We start from the raw sequence: 23,715 nt of genomic DNA, 5'->3' as shown, positions 1-23,715 counted from the left end.
TTTTCATAAATGAAAACTATTTACAAGGAAGGGTTGATTAGAGAGTATTATCCATCGAGCAATTTTCAATATTTATTTCAAACAAGAAATTTATAATGATTAAAAGAATTATATCCAATTTCTCCAAGACTGACTTCTCCTTGAGACTATTCTCTTGAGCTATTATGTCAAGTTCTCTCCCGATCACCCACAATACTGCCTACTGAAAACCCTTCAAACCATACCAAAATGATTTGGAAGACATTTTTACCCTTTGATACACAAGAATTTGATTCACAATACGTGCTCCTCACATTTTCTTTCTAAGCTATCTTCTAGGGTTTCGCCATTGAAAAAGTTCTAGATCTGTTGTAGGCACTGAATTTAATGAATGTCGTTGACTACAAATACCAAAAGAAATCTTCACCGTTCGTTCCCAAAGAATCAAAAAGCCATAATCTACCCAACCTCTAATGTCAAATGCCCTTGCATCAGCAAACAAAAATGGCGTGCATGATTTGCAGACACATGAGAAACTTAGCTCGAGCACCAAGATTTTTATTTCTCTAATGCAGTATAAATACCATCAAGTGCACACAATTTGTTGATTTACATTAGAAATAATTGGCACCGCTGTATGCTGTAAACTATCATAGATTCAAGTGGCCAATGACCAAGAACGGCAGCTGTACACAGTCTACACTATCTGTCCAATTTCTGGTATCCCAATGATTTAAGTTGTTAGTAATCAAAATAACCTTATCAGCTAGTGGAATTCCACAACTGCTTTTGCTGGGCATTTGATTTGATATATATTTGAACCACTTTGATGTGCGGGTTCCACGCCTTGGACTTTGCTGAATTCTAAGGTGAAGCTTTATGGGACAGCCCCGATTGTCGATCGGCAGACATGTGACCTTCGAATCAGGTGGAGAGCTTCCCGCAGTCCTGCAGAAATTATTCGACTTCTTGTTAACATGCAGGAAATAAGAAATACAGCATCCTATTCTTTTATTGAACCATGGACCTCTGATGTTGGAAATTCTAATACAGTTTAAATAAACTGCATGAGCAACATGACGAGAACTTGAAACTTCATCAAACAGGCGTGCAGAGTGGTACAAACCCTCCTACCTCTCCTGACATCCTTCCCCTCACTCTCCAGCTCAGATCCTAATCAACTCTCTTTCTCATTGTCAATTTTGTTTCATGCTAGAGTTAGCCGTACCTTTACCCTTAAAGACCATCTCCGTTAATCACTGGGGCCTGAACATGATGCATATGTTAAGTGGAGGTGAACAGGTGAGTGGGAATGGGTGCAAGTGAGCTACAGATCTTAACAGTGTATGTAGGCGGCAGGTAGACAGGCGTGTCTCAGAAAGAGTCCTGATAATGGTAAACCACCATCTAGAAATCCAAACTTTTTTGCCAGCTCCTGTGACAAATGAATCAGAACCCTTACATCCAACTTTGCTCCACTAATTCTAACATATGACCTAATGATTAACAGAAATGAAAACCCTTAATAACATGATCTTCTAGTAAAGAGAGCTGGTGGTCAATAACAAAGTGGATCAACATCAACCCACATACTCCACACAAGGAGAATCATATTTCAGGACTCTAGAGGAAAAAAAAATAACACAAGGTTCTTATCTCCCATTTCAATCAATGAAAAATCTCAATTATGATACACGTGCATCTGCCTTGGCATGTTTCAAGGAATTTCCAGACAGATCTTTGAACCAAAATTATTAATTTCATTGCATATGCCAAAGCCACATAGAGAAGCAACTTGCTATATCTGTTCGCAACAGGCCTTGTTGTATAAAATAATTCATATAAGATTTAATGCCAATAAGAAACATACCTTCCAACACTAAGTGAAAATGATTTCACTGCTGTCAATCATGTTAGATCGAGGAAGATCAAGTGGTTGGCCGTGTCATTGTAGACAAACCACGTCCCACAGGTATGACTCCCTGAAAATCATCATCTGTTTCTTCCTCTTCTAAAGCTGCAAAGTATGAGTTAATCAGATGGGAGAACAATTTAAGAAATTTAAGAAAAGATCTTAAATAAATGAAGCAAAAGGTGTTAAGAGAAAAAGGAGGGAAAAAAAGAAAAAGAAAAGGAGACAGATGCAAGCATTTCATAGAAAATATGCCACTGAAAAGCCAAAAATGAAATGGAAAAACAAGACATGATGTTCCTCGTGCAGAATGTCCAAGAAAAATGAGATAACAGCTAAAATATGAATTAATGTGCTAATACACTTTAGATATGAGGAAACATTTGACAGCGGACTATGGTTACTTACCATTAATCTCCTCTCCAGCTTGTGCCCCAGCAACCCCAATGCATGAATACAGAGAATCCTCATCTACTTTCAACTGTTCATATGCAACGTATATGTCCTCAATAGTTGCTGCTTCATATAGTGAAGTGAGATCTTTAATGCATGAGACGTCCTGAACCCCAAAACCGAATAGAACAGGTCATATGCAGTCGATACTTTCTCTAGTTAGAAGACAAGAACTGAAGGATGGAAAATGAAGCTTCAAAGATATTCTTTTTTACCTTTCTCGGAACAGAAGAGGCTTGCAAATGAGCAAGCAATCCAAGCCAGTAGGCATTGGACTTAATCTCAGTTTCATGTCTCATTAGCAGTGTCCGTTTTGCCTGTAATTGCTAAGTGTTAAAAAGAAATGTACGCATCCATAAAAACATAAGATACAAGCATATATAAAAGATAACCCCACCGCATTATACAATTAGATATTCCCTAATAAGAAAAAAGAAGGAAAAATAAAACCCAGCTGACAAGTTAATTAAAGCAAAAGCTGTTAAGAAGGGTAACAACAACAAACATCTGGAAAAGTTTTTCATCATTTCCATTAAACATGTTTGCTTCAATGGATTAGAATCCTATGTCCCAAGCTAAATGCTGTTGATCACAGAAAACAAAAAGATTATTCAAGTAGTATAATTTCTAACCCTGTCCAACTCTCTCTGGGCAACCTTGTTGCTATGCAACCCTCTAAGAACACTTTTGCATGCATCAACCGCTTTATGTACCTGCATGTCAATAGAGCCAAAGCTAGTGAATAAGTCAGAACAGACAAATAGATTATTAGATGAAAATATAGGGAAATGAACCCCACCTTGCCTGGAGTTGATGTTACTGATACCACATACCATCCAAGCTTAAGCCTATCAAACAGGCTTAACTCAAACGATACATCATATGTCAACCCAAGAGAATCCCTGACTGTGGTAAAAAGCCTGCACAAAACAAAGATATTGCTGAAAGAAATACAAATAATTCATAGCTATGGTAGCTACAAATAATTCAGATTCAGGCTGCATAATTCAAAACTAAAAGATTACTGTCCCATCTTGCTATCAAGAAAGGCTCCTTCAGAAAATTATTAATCTGTGCTCGAGATTTGAAAGAAGTGTTGCCAAAGAGTAAAATGCACAGAGCATCCATGGTACAATAGTAAAAACTTTAATAACTTTCCAAAATAATTTTGTAGCATTAAATGGATACACACTTCTCTGCTTGTTTGTGTTTAGGGTAGCAAGACCCCTCATCCTTAGGGAGAAGCTGTTTTGCAGAGTACAATACAGCTAGACTAAATGCCCTCGGGTACTATTCTAGATGAATGCTTTCACAAGGTGCAAGAAATAAAGAATATCACTGGTTAATGAACGCATGATAGTGAATTGCTAAAATATGCAGTGATATCATATAGATGCAAGTGCTTCCTAAGCACTGTTAGTCAGAAAAATTACCGTGAATTTATGATCTCAGCCAGTAGCCCCATTGTTATGCCAAAAAAGAGAGGATGACTGCGAAGTTTTCCTTGCTTATCCTTCTGGACATCCTTCCTGTCTATCTGCTGTGGGTCAGAATTTGGTTGTGTATCTGCAAAGCATTGGCCAGCTATGAGATTACAGGGGTGTTCGGGAGTGTGGTAGCGGTTGCGGTTCAAAGTGCTTTTGGCTCGAAAATGCATTAAAATAATGTTTTTTAAAAAAAAAAATTTTAACATTAGCACATTAAAATGATATGAAGACATTAAAAAATATTAATTTTAAGCAAAAAATAAAAGGAAAAATTTTCAAATTTTTGGGAAATGAAACCGCGTTCCCAAACATTGCCTACGAGTCATACTTCAGTTTATTGGGGGGAAAATAGAGTTGTTTTCAACTGTCTACACAGGTAAACAGTTCAGAAGTGAGAGCCAGACACTATTCACAAAGAAAGGTAAACCTGAATAATACATTTTATATTAACTTGTCAACCACCATCTTCCGTAAGCAGACAAGATCAACAGTTTTCAATCCAAAAGAAATGCAACATGAAAATTCAGTAGACACATTGGAAACCAAACCGATTGGTTACTCTTACAATCCATGCCTTCTGGAAAGTGAGCAACATTTCTTGCAAGTCCTTGAATGTTGTATTAAAAATGCAGTGAATTAACTAAGACAGATATCCTATTTACATGATTATATATGACCATTAATTTTACATACAGGTTTTAGAAGAGATATTAAAACAATTCCATCTTAAAAACAGCTACCCTGGTGAGGCTATTCAGCTATCCTTGTTCAGTGACAAAATTTCAGGATGGAAAATAAATAAGCAGGTGAATACAGGACAAGATTACAAGAAAAGTGATAAAGGGTTAACATAAAGGGCTTTTCCCAAATGTTTTAAAAAAAAAATAAGAGAAGAATGTATTAATAGCAAAAAAACAACAAAAGCTTGATGGAGAATAAGTAATCCTTCAAAATAATAAAGCAAAATGAATATCATAAATGAGCAGCCCAATTCCGCTGAATATCAGCTAAAGAAACTCCCCTAAAAGCACCTGAAGCATGACACCACAAAGAATAAAGGAATACTTTCCTATCCCCATCCTTCCTGACAACAACTTATCCAAGCATTTGCAACACAGTTCTTCCCTTTTTTTTATTTCTTAATTCATTCCATTATGCCCTTGCAACTCTTGAGAAGTCTTACAAGAAGCAAATTTACTAATTCTTAAGAAAGCTTCCAAGAATCAAAATACAAGCAGCAAATTTATTAGTTCTACTTATAGAACGAAAACTCACCAGCTGTAACTGAAATGCCACTCGTCGACTCAAATAGGTCTTTTCCATCAACAGTGAAACCCCAACGATTTGGTGCAGGACCAGCAATATATGCACATGCTCTCTCATCAGTATCCTTCAAAAAGACCTGCTTAAGAGACATACTTTAGGAACTCTTGTCATATAGATATAAAATGACACAGGTTACTTCCATAAACCTAACAAAAGAAAAAACCAAACTAGGATATCTGGTACAAGCTAGGGCTTCAGCCGAGCCGAGCCAATTACTACATGCTTGCAGGATTAGCTCTTTCACATTGATGAAATGCTCAAACTTGCTCAAGCTCAAATTGAGCTCCAACAAGCCAGCTCAACAACAGGCTCAGCACACATCAACTGACATGTTTTACTGACCAGCCTCTGCAAGCTCAATTTTGGAACTCTGACATGGGCAACTCAGCAGAACTTATTTCATTCACTTGCTGTTAATCTCCAACAAGTCAATACATAGGACTGAATTGAGGTTCTTATCTGTATAGATAGGCTCTTAAGCTGAGCAGTCAAGTCCATGCTTGTTTGGTTCAGCCTTAATTCTAAAACAAGCCTTGTTTTACAAACAAACCTTGTTTTACAAACAAGCTGAGCAGTGTTGCTGGCAAGCTCAGCTCATTTCAACCCTACTAACAATAATCTTCAGGAAGATTCCTGACATTTTAATTCTCAAATGTGAGAATTTTCAAGTTACAAAAAATGTTTTGATCCTTACTTGTTGAAATTGCAAATCAGATGGCGATGGTCGAAACATGACAGGATTGAATTCTTGTTCACGATCAGAATCTCTTGTTGCTCTAACTGTGCCCAGGTAATCAATAATGCAAGACTCAATCTCCTCCTCCGAGAAATCCCCAACAATACTGACCTGAACAATAAAGGCATGCAATTTTTATATGATGAAATATTTGTATCCACATGTGATATGCAGGATTAACAAGTAGATAATCACACACCTCCATGTTTCCACCAACAAACTGATTCATCACTGCATCCTTTACGGATTTCAGTGTTAGATTTTGTAATGATTGTGGGGTTGGCTCAATAAATCGCTCATCCCCATTCAACATTGCTGTCATGAGCTTGTGAGCAGTTGCACGTTCTAAGCTTTTGGGAATAGACCGGTAATATGACAAGTATAGTTGCCTGGCTCTGTCCAATGCATCATCCAGCCAAACGCTATGCTGGGATTCAGTAATTTCAAGTATCAAAATATCAGTATCAGAAGTCAAGAATGTGGCACCCATTAAAAGCGACCAAAACAACCAAACGCCTAAAAATGAAACACCAAACATTTACAGATTAGCATATTTTGGTTGTTGATTGGGTTACCTCAAGCACCATATGAAGTAACTCAAATGCTGCTCGCATCCCATTGTCTCGCAGAGTAAAGCGGAACTCCATACAAATAAATTCCTCAGTTGACTCCAAAGAGCAATTTATCAGGTGATTCACACAAAAAAGTTCTACCTGGAGAAGCATATTGCACAGTTACAAGGATAAAATAAATTGCTGAGAAAACTTCCCAACATGCATAAAAAATATGATTGCAAGAAAACTTGCAACTGACTTCACATAATGTTGTGGCGGTTCTATAAATTTGAAAACCCATCATGCGTTACACATTCAAACCTGATAAATTAAGATTTTGACCACGATTCTATCTTTGGAATATTAATTTCTCATACTCATAATGAACTTTCCTAGTCTGTTGGCCCCAATTTACAAACTCTAATTTTCTTAAACGCAAGCATATTATATACACAGTTCACGTTATATATATGTTTTCCCTCCAAATTCTTCATCATTAAATATCCAACTGCAACAAAACCTCATCTGCAAATGATTCCTTATCAAAGCTAATTTACTGATAAAAATGATCGCCAAAATTCAAAAAAATCCATTCTCTAGAAAATAGAGTATATATGTAACCTGATAACATCTCTGAGCAAAATTCTCACCTAAAGTTCAGTTGTTTCTAAATCCCAACCATCCATTTTTTTATTTTTTATGGTTTGGATAATCTTCTTGAAATGTCTATCTAAACAGCTACATAGTTTCCTGATGATTTTCCCAATCTCTCTTCACAGAGCTGTTCATATTTCATACACGCTCATCACCTCAATTTTTCTCTCTTTTGCAATGTAAAAATCTAGAGGAATTTTGCAACAACAAAGGTATGTGTTCAACTCTTGTAAGTGCACGCTCTACATCAAAAACAATAAAGAGTAGGGCTGTCTCCAAATTCTCCATTCCAAGACCGTAATCTAATAGGCCATAACTGTTGAATTTCCTTTGGCAGAAAGATTGTCCAAGGTTTCCTCAAGTCTCAAACAACCAGCCTGCACTACCATTTAAACTGAGTTTTATACGGCAGATCTTTCAGATGAAAATTGAAAATTTTAATCATAGAAAATTGATGACAAGCACCACTAGCAATGATATTGATGATTTACTTTTTTACATTCATAATTCATTTCAGAATTAATAGCCTAACCAGCACAATGGAGAACTTTCTAATATTTGATTTTAAAAAGAAACATAACATATAATACTACACTAACCTGTTCTCTTGAAAAGTTGCCAACACGACCACCCTCACTGAGAGTTCGAACACCCACAACAACTGCTCCTTTTGACTCAGAACTTTCAGCTGCTCGGCCCCCACCCACAATTAGCCGCATGACACCTCCCCGGGATTCACTTTTAGATATCTGTACAGCAGCATGGGCTTAAACTACAAATGAATTTGTTGGTGATATATTTAAGCATATTCTCATTATATATCCATCAGGTTTTTTATCATCATACTTCCATCAAGTTGCAAAACATGAGTATGAAAAATGGAGCAGACAAGAAGTATTGTTTTGCTTTGCAGTGAAGAGTAAACTCGAAATACAACATGTCTTCAAAATGAAATACCACAAACACTGTTACACTACAACAACGGATGGCTATTAGGGATTAACTGCATAATTGCTATGAATTGGAAACACAATAGGAACCCAATTCCAATTGCATATTACAGAAACATCAAAACATATCAGCCTAATGGAGCGACCAACTGAATAAAAACATGCACAAGGATACCTTGTAATTTACAGCAATTCCATTTGAAAGACGACACTGAGTGATGCCTGTTTCTGGGTCGTGCAATTTCGTGTAATCTGCATCTGGAACTAAAGGGATAAAGGACGGCGTGAGTTGTAATCGTAACTCCTCTAACTGTGTTGAAGTTATCAGTTCCTTTGGCACTTCAAGCTGCACATAAAATCAAATAATTGAACTTGCCATTGAAGTTTATTTCAATAATGGCTTTATGTATAAAAATGCAAAAACAAATAATAGTTGAAAGAATAAAGCATGCTAAGTTCCATGTGGATACCTCTGGCTCAGCCTCAATTGCTTCCTCCAATCCTGATTTTATGGCAGCTATAATCTCACTTGATGATATCTTGAACTCAGTTTCACCCAATCCATCAAAATACACTTTTGAAGGAACACATGCAACAATTGCTGCAGGAATTGGTGCGGTTGGTTTTCCAAAATCAGAGATAAATTCTAATAACTTGGCACCAATAGAATTGACCTATGAGAGAGAGAGAGGATAATTAGAAAAAGTCATGAAAAAAAAAATTCACAAACAAAAGAGTATATGAAAAAACTCACAATCCTCATTATCAACTTCAAAAACTTCAGAAAGCACACTAGTCTATGCAAACAAGCATTACATTCAATAAGCATCTACTACCCAAAGGAAAATATCACCTTCAGAACAAACATAACCACAAATATTTCTCCTAGAAAACCTCATCAACATACAAATTCAAGTTGAAGGACGAGAAATCAAGGCATCTGATAAATGGTAATGGAAAATTTGTGAAGCATCAAACCATTAGAAAAATTATCTAGTATATTGGATTTTGGCACAATACTAACTATGGCTCCATATCAATCGCTTTACCAATAATAGCATGGTGGTTCTAAAGCAATTTCAAGCTACATGCTGAAAAGATGCAGGGATAAAATATGACTGTAAGAGTCAATAAAAAAATATAAGCTCTTATGTCAATGAATGAAGTTATGGCTTCCTGGATTATGAGCACACTCATGTTACTTGTGTGGCACAACAGGCAATAATAGTTAGGGTCACTATGGGTGAAAATTACTTCTTCAAGTGTGACTGTTCCAGCAACACCAAACAAACTCTCATGTCCCTGTCTCTGATCCATCACAGTATGGCCAAGAGCATCACTCTCCATGATAAATTCCAAATTATCAACAGATGACACATTATCAATCATGGCTGCCAGATGTTCGCTATCTTTTAGAAGAGCATCCATGTAGCGATTTAATTCACCTTTTGTGACACCAAATTCTTTAAGCCTTCGAACCTGCATCAAACATAATCTGTAAAATATTGTAACGAATAATAAGAAAAGGAAAAGGATCTGAATGTAATTGAAGAGAATTAGTAGCAGTATCAAATAAGACACAGTGCTTTCTGTCTCTAGAATCTTTTACATACACAAATAGATGCATTCCGTACCGAAGACTACTATTAATAGTTGCAACTGCTAATGTAATCTTATCAAACAAACGAATGTCTGTTCTGCATTTAGCAAATAAGGGGAACAAAAAGAAGAATGGAAATAGAAAAAAAATATTAAATGAAATTGCATTAGCTATATAATGAAGAGTGAGGACGGTAATAACAGAAAGATACGAACCTCTTGAACAGCAACTTTAATTGCATTTTGCCAATTCTTGGGTTCTGCAGTTACTGTAAGAGTTGTGACAGTGCATCCTTCCCTTCCAGAATCACTATGATCCAATTCAACTGAAGTGAATGGTGGATTTGAACTCTGAAAAATTTGAAAAATTAAAAAAAAACTTTTGGAGGGCTAATCAAACTAGGTGATGTGGACCTATACAAACAGAATTCAGCCTGATATAGACAATTCGCCAACTTCCATCTTTTTTACCAGCAGTCTGCAGAATTGCTATATGTTTGGGTTCAAATTATAATTGATAAATTTGCAGACTTTCATGCTGCCCATTGAGGCGAAAGTATAGCTAAATTCATGATCAATAATCAGAAGAAACTTTAAGCATTGTCAACAATAAAACCATCACCATTCATAATCTGTGTTTACAAGGAGCCAAACTCATTTTCAATTTTTATACTCCCATTTAAAAGCCATTAAAAGGCAGTGCCCAAACAAACAAGGAAGTAAAGCGACACAATAAATTAAAACTGATATTTATGGAGAAATTAATTAAAGGCCAAACCAATCATAGATTAAATGGCAAAGAATAGGATAGGAAACAGAAGAAACAAGCACAACAAAAGGCTTAAAATATAATATAACAAGCACAAACCTTGTATCTTGTATTAATCCGGAAGTGCAGTGCAGATAGAAAAATTCTCTTCATCAAAACATTACGCAAGTCACCATATGTTTGGACCTTGCTCACCGGAATCTGCAGAAAAATCCAGAGCATGATGTCAATCCCAAACCAACAAAAAAAAAAAGGAATTAAACCCACTTTCCAAAGGCTAATATTTCTGTATGTAGAACATAAAATACTAGGCAAGACCATCAGGAGAAACATATAACCAAATAGAGAAGCATGAGTTTCTTCATGCAGATAAAGAATTTAGCAGCATTTAACTGTAAGTGTTTAAGACAAACCAGATTTGGGGAAGCTCTTAAATTACATTGAGGAAACCAGAGAAAATATTCATGTTTTTATGTTTATGGGAACACAAAAATGTTCTTCAACACAGCATACCATGAAAAGCAGTTAAGGGTTACAGAAACAATAGCATGGGAAGGCTAAGTTATTAGTAACCAATTATTTTTTTCCTTTGACTAAGATGTGAAAACAATACTACCCTTTCAAACAGCATTACAGAGAATGTTATCCATATATCATGCATCAGTTTGAAATATGACACATGTATGAATGAATAGAATCTTGAGTTTGTGTCCTCTGTGAGGAGTTGACAGGTAGTTCTCTATAATAGCCATAAATCCACGGCATGCCTTGTTAGTGTCAGTGCTTCAGGGTCTCGCCATTCAAAAGTAAGAAATCAACAATAATTGGCAATTCCACAACACTAAAACATATAAACTTGGGTTATCAAAGGGGAGTTAGAAACCATCAAGAGACCAATTTCAAGAGTGAGGCCATTTACTACTGAAAAAAACTCATGTAACAAACTTAGGTTGTAAAACCTTGAAAAAAAAATTCAAAGATTATATATCTTTTGCTGTTGAAGATTTTATACATGTTCACAGTGAACTTTGTTCTTTATAGGTCAGCAATTGTCTGTTGGGATAAGCAACAGTCTTCTTAATTTTTACAAAACCCAGTTTGGAATCAAAATCATGAAACAGATTGCAAAAAGAATTCCCATGAGAATCAATTTGAATTGACTTTCATGTGATTAGTTACTCATGAGTTGACTTAAAGTGGCCCGTTACAAAATTCAGAACATACACTTTTTTTTTGTTTCTAATCTATTAAAAGTAACATGGAAAGTCTTTATGTCAACTCAGACTGCCATTTTGTAGAATTCAATTCATTCCTTCAAAAACGTTCCAAATGAAATGTTAAAACTTAACAAGGGGACCTAAGATTCAACTTAACAAGGGGACCTAAGATTCAACTTAACAAGCCAAATATTAAAACTTCAAATCAAAACATACAGTCGAACGAGCTTCTTAAATGATGAAAAATTGATCCAGTCATAGCACTGTCTCGAGTAAAGCGTCAAACAAATGCAAATGAAGTCCTTCCTTGTTAAAAGTCTGGCTATTCTTCTAACATCAAAGGTATTATATATTAAACAATAAAAAAGAAACACAACTCAATGGATTCACTGTCTGCCAAGATTCCCTTTCCCAGTCACTAGAATCTCGAGTATTAATTTGGACTAGATTCTCTACAGCCAACAACTCTTCAATTTTACTGTTTGGCATCACAACTCGTGCATGATGGCAGAAACAGTATTATGCAGATAAAATGATGCTTTTTACTTAAGTTAGAATGTGGTGAGATGTAAGCAAAAGTAATCATCACCCCTATAAATAGGAGGATAAAATAAAACGAGAACATCAGAAACCAGCACACTGCATAATGCTGGTGCTACTCTTATTGTTCATACCTTGCAGAACATATTAATTGAGAAATTCTGAAGAAACTCGTGCTGAAATATCTGTGGTGGCTTCAAATTTGCATTGCTTCCAGGGAGAGACCAATAATGCTCCACAGGAGGACGAACCGCATGCCTTTCCTTTTTAATGATTTTAGATTGGTCAAGAGAAATAGATGATTTTTCACGGGACGAACTTCCAGGGAGCCCAACTGAGAGTTTAGGAACAAGAAAACTAGCCATTGCACCAAATGCACTTGGAGAAGGAGCAGAAACTGTCTCGGTTTCCAGACCAGTTTGTCCAAAGACATTCTGCATAGCAAGAAGTAATTATAGTCCTTTTTTCAAGAAAGATACCTAAGTTACTAAGCCAGACACTATTTAATTACTACAAATTACGATCAACAAAGTTTTGGGCATACTTCAATCTGGTGAACTGTCTTTGAAATGTTATCAATGTCGCCAACAATGTATAGAGTTGCATTTGCAGGGAAGTACCAACGCTCATGAAATTTCCTAATTTTATCTGCATCCCACTTCTTAATCTGCTCTTCCAGTCCAATCGGGAACCTTTTGCTAAGCTTGTTTTCTGAATGTAGATGTTGTAACAGCTACATTTAAAAGAAAATCATCAAACATCAATAACAAGCAGAAATATTCAAACATTAACTAGTTCAACATATAGGCAACATTGAGTCTGTACCTGGCAGTCAACACGATATTCTATAGTATTCATCATTTGTAGTTCTGAAAGTATAGCGCGCCTTTCCTTTTCAACTCGAGAAGCAAGGAAACTTGGGTGGAAAGCTATCTGTTCAATGAAACAAACATGTTAAATAAAAACACAAATCGTCACATCTTTATTCCACAAGCCATCGTGATAGCAAACATGTCTTCTTGACAAATATATTTTTACCAAACTAAGGGAAGCATCTCAAATACACGAGCAATTTCTTTATCTGTACCTCATTCAAGGCATCCAGCACAGAGGGGAGTAGATCTCCATCAGCATCCTGGCAAGCACCATTTGCATCAATAAATACCACATGTTGAAATTTAATAAAAAATTACTGGTTTAAGAAGCAAGCAAAAGAAACCAAGATGTAAAGATAAGGTAGTTTATACTAGAATACAATTACAATAGCCACATAGGAAGATATTGTATCACAAGACATGCTAATATATCTCCTTAATCCTCTCAACATGTTGCACAGATACTAATTTTTATAGCATCACATGTATACCATATTGGGTCTACATAACTCTTTGCAACTCCACTAGAATTCAAGCATACCACAAAATTAATTAAACTTATCCAAAGTACATTTTTTTTGCTTTTGTAACTTCATCAAATGCTTAATGCACACTATGCCATGCAAAGGATAAATTGAACAATAAGATTTAAAGTTGTTTTCAATGTGCAAAAATAACTTTAGTTTGATACATTGGGTGCATGTTCTGAAGTCCTTTTTCCTTCCAGCAGATGCAAAATATATTAACAGCGCAACTCGGTATGAATCAGATGAATCAAATCTGCAAATGCACACAAACACACAGGTTTGTGCTTGCCATTAAAATATCTTCTATGTATACATGACTGTTGTGCAGTGTCTGATGCACGCATATATATCTTGTTTTGTAGTTGTAATCCTTGCTTTGTAGTGTTAACTGCTTTTTGCTCATATATAAGATATCAACTCTAGTATAAACCATCTTTGCATTTGTAGTCAGTGCCTTATATCATTTTAACTTTTCTTTTTCTTTTTCCGCTATATAAGCACATTGAATCTCTAGATGGATTTTATTTTTTCATATTAATCCATCATGGCATAGAATTATTTATGTTCAAACTCTAGTTGTTTACTTTCTTGAACCTATCAAAGGTTACCATAGAGCTGCAAGGAAAAAAACAGATAAAAAAAATATATCATGTGAAAGAGTGAAGGGAAACAACCGGAACTTCAAAAGTGTCAAGAACCCAAATCAAAAACATTAATTCATTAATTCAATCAAGTTTTACTGTAAGCAAAATTTGAGAAATGTGACAAACCTTTGTACTAGTTGGTGAATGAATGTGGAAAACTGTATGGTGGAAATCAGTGTAAGCATTAGATCGGGCACCTGTTCCGAGAAGTTTCTCGCGTTTCTTACTTCCAAGGAATGCAACATGTTCAATCATATGTGCAATTCCTTGCTCATCATCTTCCTCGTCTATTGATCCTGCATGAACTTCCATGTGTGCCTCAAACCTAACAAATTGAAAATTAGTTTTGTATATAAGAGAACGAACAATGAGTATTGACCACACCAAGTATCACCTTCTAAATTAAAAGCCTCAATTATGGATAGTATCCTCTCTTTCTATATATAACTCACTAGATGGAAACAAAAAAAATAAACTTAGGGTGCTGTATAGATTGGGAGTGAAAGGATCGACAAGAAAAGATTTCAGGCCTCTCTAGATTTAGAATGCGAGGGGAAAAAAAAGCAAATATGATTTTGCAAATTCCACTACTACACATCTTTTGCGCAACAAGAATCTAATATGCAGTAATAAGTTTTAAAATCATTTGGTAAGCTAAAGTGAAATTCACTGAACTAATTTAGTATCATAACCCTGCAACTACTAGATACTTCAACATGGTCATGAATTCAATATGCTTTACCTTACACTCCTTGTAATGTTAGCTTTGCTCTTGTGAGATATTGAAGTTAATGTATAGCCATAGTAGAAGTTTTTGTTGGACATGCTAACATACTTCACATTTTTAATCCATTAGATTTCCACAAGTAAAACACCAAATGCCAATCACATCTAATTTGAAGAAAAGGTTTGGACAATAAGTTAGTTGTCAGCATCATGTGCTGCAGGAGAATGAACATATGGAGAACTTTAGACAAGCATCTATGGTCAAGCATTCATGGAGCAAACCAATTCCTCAAAAAGCATAAGTCTTGGAATTACCTGTTGATATTGAAACTAATCTTTAATATCACACTGATAGAAGATTATTTCCTAAATTGATGTTAATGGAAGAGTTATTTTTATAAAAAAGATGCTTACTGTTCAATGATTCTGAGGAAGAGCACTTGGTTATTTTATTTATTATGAATTTTTATTTATGGTTTATCTTTTCCTTCTTGTGTTGAGGAGTTCACCTCTGAATCATGCCCCAAATGTCACCATTAGATCCTCTCACACATCATTTCATAAGGACATACGGTAAATAAAATGTAATGGAATGTCTAATGATATCTTAAGCTGCTATAAGAAGTGAATATAAGTTTTTTGAATGAACTACAGATCAAGCATCTACTATCATGCAATCACCATCTTTTAAAATAACCATAAGTATTTAGAAATCTTAAACTGGCATGCCTTGCAAACACGATGAAAAGCATAAACCAGACAGGAGTGCATGAACTATACCTGTTTGGTGGAACTTTATTTGGTAGAATAAGATAACGGAGTCCATTTTTCAGTTGCCCTCTGTGCAACTTTGGGTGACATGGAAGTTCAGAATGCAAAAACTCAAATAGTCTTGCCCTTTCTAATTCCGAATCTAATAAATCAGAATCTTGTCTCTCAAGAATACCATCTGGGCAGCCTATACTTGCTGCATGTGGCTCATTTGGACCCATCGATGTACATGGGACATGAACATGCTTCACCTGGAAATTATGCAGACAACAATCAGCCATTCAGAAGAACATGCATACATCATTAGCGTAAAAAGACTACAACAAATCAGGTTGCAATTATCTAGGCAGGCAGGCAATGAAATGGGTACACTGGAATTGAACAGACTTTGGAACTAACACAATCAGGGACAGCAATCATGCAATTTTCATAAATGAAGAAAGACTCTCCAGCTATTATCATTAAGATAACAGTGAATGCACTCTAGTAACAGTAAGAGCACCAAGCAAAACCTATGCTCCAATTGAGCAGGTGAAAGCTTATGATTGTTGGCTTAGAGCTAATCTAAAGAACAATTACATTAAGCTCAAACATGGCATGAACTTCCCCAAATAGATTTGTGCCAATCCAAGCCAGCTCGAATTGCTTACTTTTCTCCTCTTCTTTTTCTTTTCCTTTTTCTTTCTTTTTCTTTCTTTTTTTTTTTTTTTTGATGGATTAACCTTTTGATTCTTATCAATTAACTTATGCATATGCCACTGAATTTTAATAGATATCGTATAAAAGAATAAAGCCACTGAACCAAGTGCCTGATGCAAAGTCTTATTTTCATTTCTTTCCTGGGAACTAATGCAAAATGAACCTAATAGGTATTGTAATTTTTATTTTTTATTGTTTAGGAGTTCACGTCCTTAATGGAGTGAGAGTATTAGGAACTCTATATAAAGTCATTAGCAATGTAATATTTCAATATGAAGAAGAATTTATGGATTAAATTTCCAGCAATTATGCTTCCATGATTGTGCTATGCAATCGCTTTTCGGTGTGATTTCTATGAATCCTGGTTGTGATGCTTAGGTTTTTTCTCTTTCTAGGTGTGATTCCCAGAGAACCTAAGAGAATGAAGCTAGTAGCCCTTTATATTCATTCCCAATTCAATATACAAACCGTACTTTCATTTCTCTCTAATCCAAGCCCTAAAATCCTCAATCGTCCGAATTTAACCCACCATAGAACACTAGGAGGATAGAAATCTCAAATGTGTCATAGAAAACACAATTTCAAAAAAAAAAAAAACTACTTTTATTTGGATTGATAAATATATTTTCTACAACTTTCTGTTTCCAAAAAAAAATCTAAAAAACTGAAAAGATCTCAACAAGCAAAAACTCTCAAAGACCTTTTTTTAGAGGCAGCTGATGTGAGACACAGCAGCATTTTGTTTTCTTTTTGTGCCACTCTGGGGGGATCTTAAATTTTCTCTATAAATGATACTCAATGAAACTAACGAGCTTTATTTTTCCAAGCAATAAGACGCTTTATTTTCCTAGTTGTGGTTATGTCGGCGCCTCCTTTTAATACAGCCTTCTTCATTCAACTAGAAGAGAAAAACAAAACATTTTGATGCCTCAAAATAGGGCAGATGGTCATCAACAATCGGTGTGGGAGCAATTTACTTACAGAAGCAGTATCAAGTGAATGGCCAGACAAATTAAAAGCAGACTTATCAACAAAGGCTCTTGGTATAGTTGGTGTAGATCCTTTGATGCTATAGCGGCTTCTAAGACGGTTAAGGGAGCAAGACATGCACTTAAATTGTTCTGGAAAATATGCCCCGACCACTCTCTCGCCGAGGGAAGAACTACATTGTTTCCAAGCATTATTCTTCTTTCTAAGAGAGCCTGATCCACCCGTAGCAATCTCGTGTGACCACCTTAAAAAAAACATAAACAAAAGAAAAGTATTGTTCTTCAGATAACAAAGCAAACATGTTCATAAGCATAAACTCATCATCATCAAATACCTCGAAATCGTAACAAAGTGTGAAATCTCAACAGCACATAACAGTTCAAGTTCCAAGAAATGGATCGAAACGGTTGATTACCTTTTGGAGGAAACGGAATTCCAAGATTGATGGTGGTTGGAGTGGAATCGAATCAAAGGGAATCGGCGAGGCTGAATTAGGTTTATCCGGTTCTTCCTTGAGAGAGTATCATCTTTAGGAGGAGTAAGGGGTGCACGGGTTTGAGGCACGTTCATCATCAATACAGAACTTGAGGCAGCTGTAGCTGCCATTACTAAACCTGTATATAAAACAAAATAATGATAAAGTTACAGAATTCGCGGCAAAACAACAGTGAACAAAATTCAGAGTCCATAGAAGTTAGAAACAGAGAGATATACCTATCGTATGGTATGCTGCCCACTGAAGAGGATTGATTGATTGACAGGTCTTTCACTCTCCAGCTCCTTTTTATCCCTTTTGGAGTCTCCGATTGAGATTTTTTTTTTTTTTTTTCGTAGGGGTGGGCTGGGGTGGTTCTGTGTCTCTTTAAGGAATGCTCTGGCTCCCTCTATTCTTTTTTTCTTTTTTTTCTAGGGTATTACTACTTATTAGAGTATTTTATTATTATTATTTTTTGTGGTGAAGGGCTGATTTCCTTTTACATGCAAAGATTTTATAGCTAGGAGTTTGGAGTTTAGTTCCCTTCGACGACTTGGCCGCATCTGCTGTCTTTTCTGGGAAGTTTTTGTAGATTTTTTTTCCCCTCGGGTGAGTAAATTATAGCTCAGTCACTATTCTCTTAATAAATTAACAGATTGGTCCCTATAAATTCAGAAATTACATCTTGGTCTCAACTTTTTTGAATATTGATGTTTATTTTGCGTGTGCTTGATTTGTCGGTGTATGTTTTTTTAATGTTAGAGTTATTTAGACTATATTAATTATTATCAGGAAAGTTTGTCTCCTGAATATCACATGATTTTTAATTAGGTCCCCGAACAAAAACAACTTTGAAATGAGTCCTTCATCTATCAAATGTTATCCAATTAACTTGACCATTGAAGTTTTTATCATAGAAATGTTGTCATTTTAAAATAAATAGGTCCTCGTATTTAATAATTTTAAAGTCATAAATCTTAAGGCAAGGGTTTACAAGCCATAAAAGTTTTTATTTAGGAATCTGGATGAGGGTTGGATGATAGCTTGAGGTTAAATATATCTTCTTTCTTTTTTTTCTTGGTATTAATACATATTCTAGCATCTCAATTTATGTTTTGTTTGGAAATGTGTCAGTGGTTACTTTTACAAAATATTTTTTTGCTCGGAAATATATTAAAATAATATTTTTTTATTTTTTAAAAATTATTTTTTATATCAGTACATCAAAACGACATGAAAGCACTAAAAAAATTATTTTGAAGCAAAGAAAAAAAATTAATTTTTTTAAATCATTTTTAAAACATAAAAATAAACTGTATCTTAGTCATCCTGAAAATTATTTACTAGTGTTCCTTTAACAGGTCTCACAGCTCCCTTTCATTTCCATTTTCCTCTTGTATTTACGATGACAGTGACGCCTTGTTCAAAAGATGCGAGGATCAACATTTTTCCACCTCGCTATCCTTTTCTTTTTTGTTATTCTATAATCTCGCTCCGTTATTCATTGTTGTAGTTATCTTTTCAAACATTTTACCTTTTCAAACCAATTAACAAAAACTTAAAAGCTCATTGTTTCACTCAGTGTTTTAAGACCCGGCCCGGCCCGGCGGGTCAACCTGGGACCCGAACCTGTGGCCGGGCCGGGTCTAAGCAAAAAACAGGCTGGGAATTGGTCCGGCCAGACCCGGTCGACCCGGAGGGTTGACCCGGGACCCGGCCGGCCCGGCCAAACCCGGCTGAGACCCGGGTTTTTTTTTTTTATATTCTTATGCCCGAAACGACAAGAGCAGAGAGACGAATCACGAGCATTGCAGAGCAGAGAAGTGAGAAGAAGACCTAATTAATTTCAAGAATTTGTCAAACCCATTTCACTCTCAGTCGTGAAGAAGAGTAGATGAGCAGAAGAATCTTGAATCATTGATCGCCGTTTCAATTCTGAGCATAAGGTTAGATGAGTTTTTAATTATTTCTTTCTTCTTTCGCCTTTCGCTCTGTTTCATCTTCTTCCCTCTGTTGAAATTGCAGGAGAGTATAACAGTGGCATCGATTCTTCCCTCTGTTCAATCTGTTGACCCATCGATTCTTCCCTCTGTTCCCTCTGTTGACCCATCGGTTCTTCCTACCGATTGACCCATCGGTTCTTCCCACAGGTATGTATCTCTGCTCTTTTATTTTTCTAAAAACCAGCAGCTCAAATGTAACTGATAGTATGAATTTAGGTTTAAGCCATGAGAAAGAATTTAGCTGATAGTAATCAATGGTTTCAATTGGGTTTTGAGGAAGCATTTTAGTAGGGTTGTTGTTTAAATTGCCTCAAGATTGTTGGTGAAGATAATTGTGTAAAAAATGAGTTATTTCCTTGATTTTTGCAAGGCATACTCTCATTTCGGATGTAAAATTGGGTTGTGAGGTCAGGACCCTAGTATGGCACAGACTTTTTCACCTATCATCACCACCATCTCTACCTGTGATTGTTTTATCAGAAGGAGATGGTGACATGAATGGGAGATTGAGGGGTGGTCTGATTTTCATTGTGCGCTGAGACTTTGTAGAAGCGTTGCAAAGGCATTATTAGTTCTTATCACCAATAAAAATGGTCATGGAACTGTCTTGCCATCTTGTTTGGAGAGATACTCCATTGAGGAATGTGCCATCACAAGATGAAGTCAACAAATAACAATCAGAAAGCTGCTAAAGATGGAAGCACAAGTCCTAAGGAGCAAGTTTTATAAGGACCCTTTGGGAGGCTAATGATTTTGCTCTTTATGGGAGAAGAATCTCTCAGCTTTGAAGGTTGTAAGAGAAAGGTCAGTAGTCTTTGCACGCCCATGAAGGATGCAGGGTTCGTTACATGATTAGAGTTGGTGCCAAGAAGGAATGAATTGTGCACTCAAATCCCTCTTCAGAGTTTTAGTGTGATATTGGGAAATGTTAATTACTTTTTTCTTGTCATCTTGAAATATTGACCAGTATGGGATCATCTTACATTTCAAACCAAATTTTGCTGACTTTTGTGAAACTGCTTTATTTATCTTCAAAATTTCTATGCTTTCGTGATCACATTCATACAGCAAGTAATTCCGTATGCCATGTGGTTTTTGCATGTCAACAAACCAATTTGTTATGATTGTGCACGTATATATGCTTAGACACTGATGAATTCAAGAAATGTTCACTTTTATTTCTGCTGGGGTTTTCGTTCAAATTTCAAATGAGAAGTTCCTTAAATTTTACACTAAATATTTGCGAGGCAGCTGATTTTGATTTGACTGGGCAACTTGTATGGCCTGGTGCCCTGCTTTTGAATGATTATCTTGCAAAAAATGTTGAGATGCTTCAAGGATGTTCTATTATTGAGCTGGGCTCTGGTGTAGGTGAGTGATAAGTCTAAGCTATTTTTTCTTTCCTTCTTTTTTTTTGAAATTCCTATTTGTGCTTCATAATTTACTGATTCTGGGAAACCAAGTTATTGCAAACAAGTTGAATCTATATTCTTGTTTGAAACCAAAGTATTGCTAACAAGACAGGAGCTATGCCCCTTGTTGATTTTCTAGACAAATCAAATTGAGAGAGGCTTTGCAATTAATTGATAGATTGGCCCTTCTAGACATTCATTTTTTTTTTGGGTGGACCCGGGTCAACCCATCTGACCCGTGACCCGGTCACTGGACCGGGTCGATGACCGGGTCGGGTTTTAAAACTATGGTTTCACTATAGCTCATGAGAAGAACACTATCATTTCTAAGTTCTAACAGTGTTTTTATTTTTTTCTGGTTTCTAGAGTTTTTTACACTTTGATCCCTCGATATTTTGAAGTTGAGACAAATAATTAGAATTTAGGAGACTGAATTTGAAGTTTAGATAAATATTCAGTATATTTTTTATCTAATATCAAGGATTTATTTGTATGATAAGGAGAAGAGTTTATATTTTTCTTTCTTTCGCCACTCATCATTTTCTCTAATTTGATCCATTCACGTTGACTTTATTTAAAATTTGATTTTGTAGTTTATTTTGTTTGCCTAGATATAGAGTTCTCACAATGTCTCGGGAAATTTTATAGCTTGATTGTAGACTAGATGTTCTCCGTTCAATCCCAACCTTGATTCTTGCAATTGATCTTAATAAAACACATGATCTAAGCAATTTATAAGTGAATAAGAAATTAATTAGTAAAACTTTTGGGTTGCATGTTTTGGCCCTAAACCCTATAAAAAACCTTCATCCCACATCGAAAAGAAACAACCAATGTTTATAAAATGAGTTGTTGAAAAGTTAAAATTGGATCCAAAATATACTCAAACTTTTAAAGGGGAGAGGTTATAAGAAAAATGAGTTTTAAGTTTAAACTCATATACACGCGTGCACCTGACTCGTGCTCGGGCTTTAAGGCGGACCTGTGTTTAGGTTTGAATTTATTGTGAAATAATATTTTGGGTCACAAAAACATTTTTTTTTTTTTTGCCAACTGAAACTTGGACTTGGGTCAACCCAGTTCAACTCATGAATGTTAACAATCTCTTCTTTGCAAATCTGGATAGTTTTTTTTTTTTAACTAAAAAACATAGATTTAGCCCTATTATCTTTAAATTTAATTCTTGATTTATAATGGCTAATCAAATATTCATAATGTAGGAATTAATTTTGATTATTACTAGAACTAAATTTTCAACTTTTTAGTTTCCAGAATCCCCTATAAAAATAGGGGAATGAAGAATTTAAAAAAATGATTTTTTAGATTTTTACACACTTTTTATCGTTTTATTTTCAATATTTTTCTTTTCCTTTTATGCTTCTACTTTCCTCCCACAAGTTTAGAGTTTGGGTTCACTTTGTTGATGAATAATTAAGTTATTTTACTTTGGTTCAAAGATCTTAGTTTGAAAGTGTATCTAGACTAAGATGATGCTGTTGAAATCCTGGAAAATATATTACAAATATTTTAGTTGCACAAGTGAAAAAGTAATAAAGTTTCAAGGATAAACAATTTATTGTTCACAATAACAAATTATTCATTACTTTAAAGGTTTTTAACAAGTACGTATTGTTCTTTGTATATGACTTGTTTGAGAGTGTGATTGTGGTTGTTTTTCAAAGTGTTTTTCATGCCGAAATACATCAAAATGACATTTTTTTTATTTTTTAAAAATCATTTTTGAGATCAGTGCATCAAAACAATCTAAAACATACAAAAAATTATTTTTTAGCAAAAACAAAAATTAAATTATTTGGAAATACGGAATAGCCCGCGTTTCAAACGCTTTCTTAATTTAAACATAATTAATTTTATTATTAACATGCATGCTATAACTATTATTTTACATCAATTGTAAGTTTGAATATATACTTAATATGAATGCTGATATTTTTTTTTTATATATTTGTGTTAAAAACAAGTTTTAATTTTGCATGATTATAAATTTAAAATTATATGCATGGTAGATTTTCCTTGAATAATATTTTGTTATATATATTTTATATGCTTTTGTTATATGATAAACTAAACTTTTTTTTTTCATTAATATAATATATTTACAACCTTGGATGACACTTTAATCCCTTTTTATTAAAAAATATTAATTGTCTAATAGAAATATAATAACGTTGAGAAATTCTAATTATAATATATATCAAACCAAATTCTATTTTTTAATGGAACGAGTTCTAGCGAACTATTTATTTATGAGGAACTGGATATAATATTACACCATAGAAAAGTTAGATTATAATAGTTTATACATTTCTATTTTATACTTATATTTAAATCAATAAAAATTAGATATATATACCACAAATATATAATATATGAATCTTGATTTTATTTTTTATGAA

The 23,715-nt window shown here is 34.9% G+C and overlaps 1 protein-coding gene across 1 annotated transcript; it reads right to left on the bottom strand.

Moving 5' to 3' along the window:
• Positions 1–508: 508 nt before the first annotated feature.
• LOC7462034 (stromal processing peptidase, chloroplastic-like) lies at positions 509–18,318 on the bottom strand. The gene is made up of 26 exons (XM_052446818.1): positions 18,123–18,318; positions 17,824–18,022; positions 17,400–17,652; positions 15,729–15,970; positions 14,349–14,547; positions 13,264–13,311; positions 13,002–13,109; positions 12,721–12,909; positions 12,311–12,610; positions 10,519–10,620; positions 9,867–10,001; positions 9,306–9,530; positions 8,522–8,725; positions 8,227–8,397; positions 7,701–7,850; positions 6,469–6,606; positions 6,093–6,320; positions 5,852–6,004; positions 5,107–5,233; positions 3,778–3,910; positions 3,144–3,264; positions 2,977–3,057; positions 2,560–2,661; positions 2,300–2,450; positions 1,850–1,996; positions 509–927 (listed from the first exon to the last, which is right to left on the bottom strand). Exons 2-25 carry the CDS (start codon positions 18,012–18,014, stop codon positions 1,908–1,910), a joined length of 3,840 nt encoding a protein of 1,279 aa, XP_052302778.1. The 5' UTR covers positions 18,015–18,022; positions 18,123–18,318; the 3' UTR covers positions 509–927; positions 1,850–1,907.
• Between the last annotated feature and the right edge of the window lie 5,397 nt (positions 18,319–23,715).

The sequence above is a fragment of the Populus trichocarpa genome, chromosome 14, assembly GCF_000002775.5.
Source record: "Populus trichocarpa isolate Nisqually-1 chromosome 14, P.trichocarpa_v4.1, whole genome shotgun sequence".
In the NCBI taxonomy this organism is placed as follows: domain Eukaryota; kingdom Viridiplantae; phylum Streptophyta; class Magnoliopsida; order Malpighiales; family Salicaceae; genus Populus; species Populus trichocarpa.
Note: the sequence above shows the minus strand (reverse complement) of the source record. Positions and strands in the feature narration are given on the sequence as shown.

Excerpts from the sequence above, each read along its gene's own strand:
- LOC7462034 (XM_052446818.1), bottom strand. The coding sequence starts at position 18,014 with ATGGCAGCTACAGCTGCCTCAAGTTCTGTATTGATGATGAACGTGCCT. Across the intron at positions 17,653-17,823 it reads AATTCCGTTTCCTCCAAAAG|GTGGTCACACGAGATTGCTA; the intron begins GTAATCAACCGT and ends GTTTTTTTTAAG. Across the intron at positions 3,265-3,777 it reads GCTGAGATCATAAATTCACG|GCTTTTTACCACAGTCAGGG; the intron begins GTAATTTTTCTG and ends TGTTTTGTGCAG.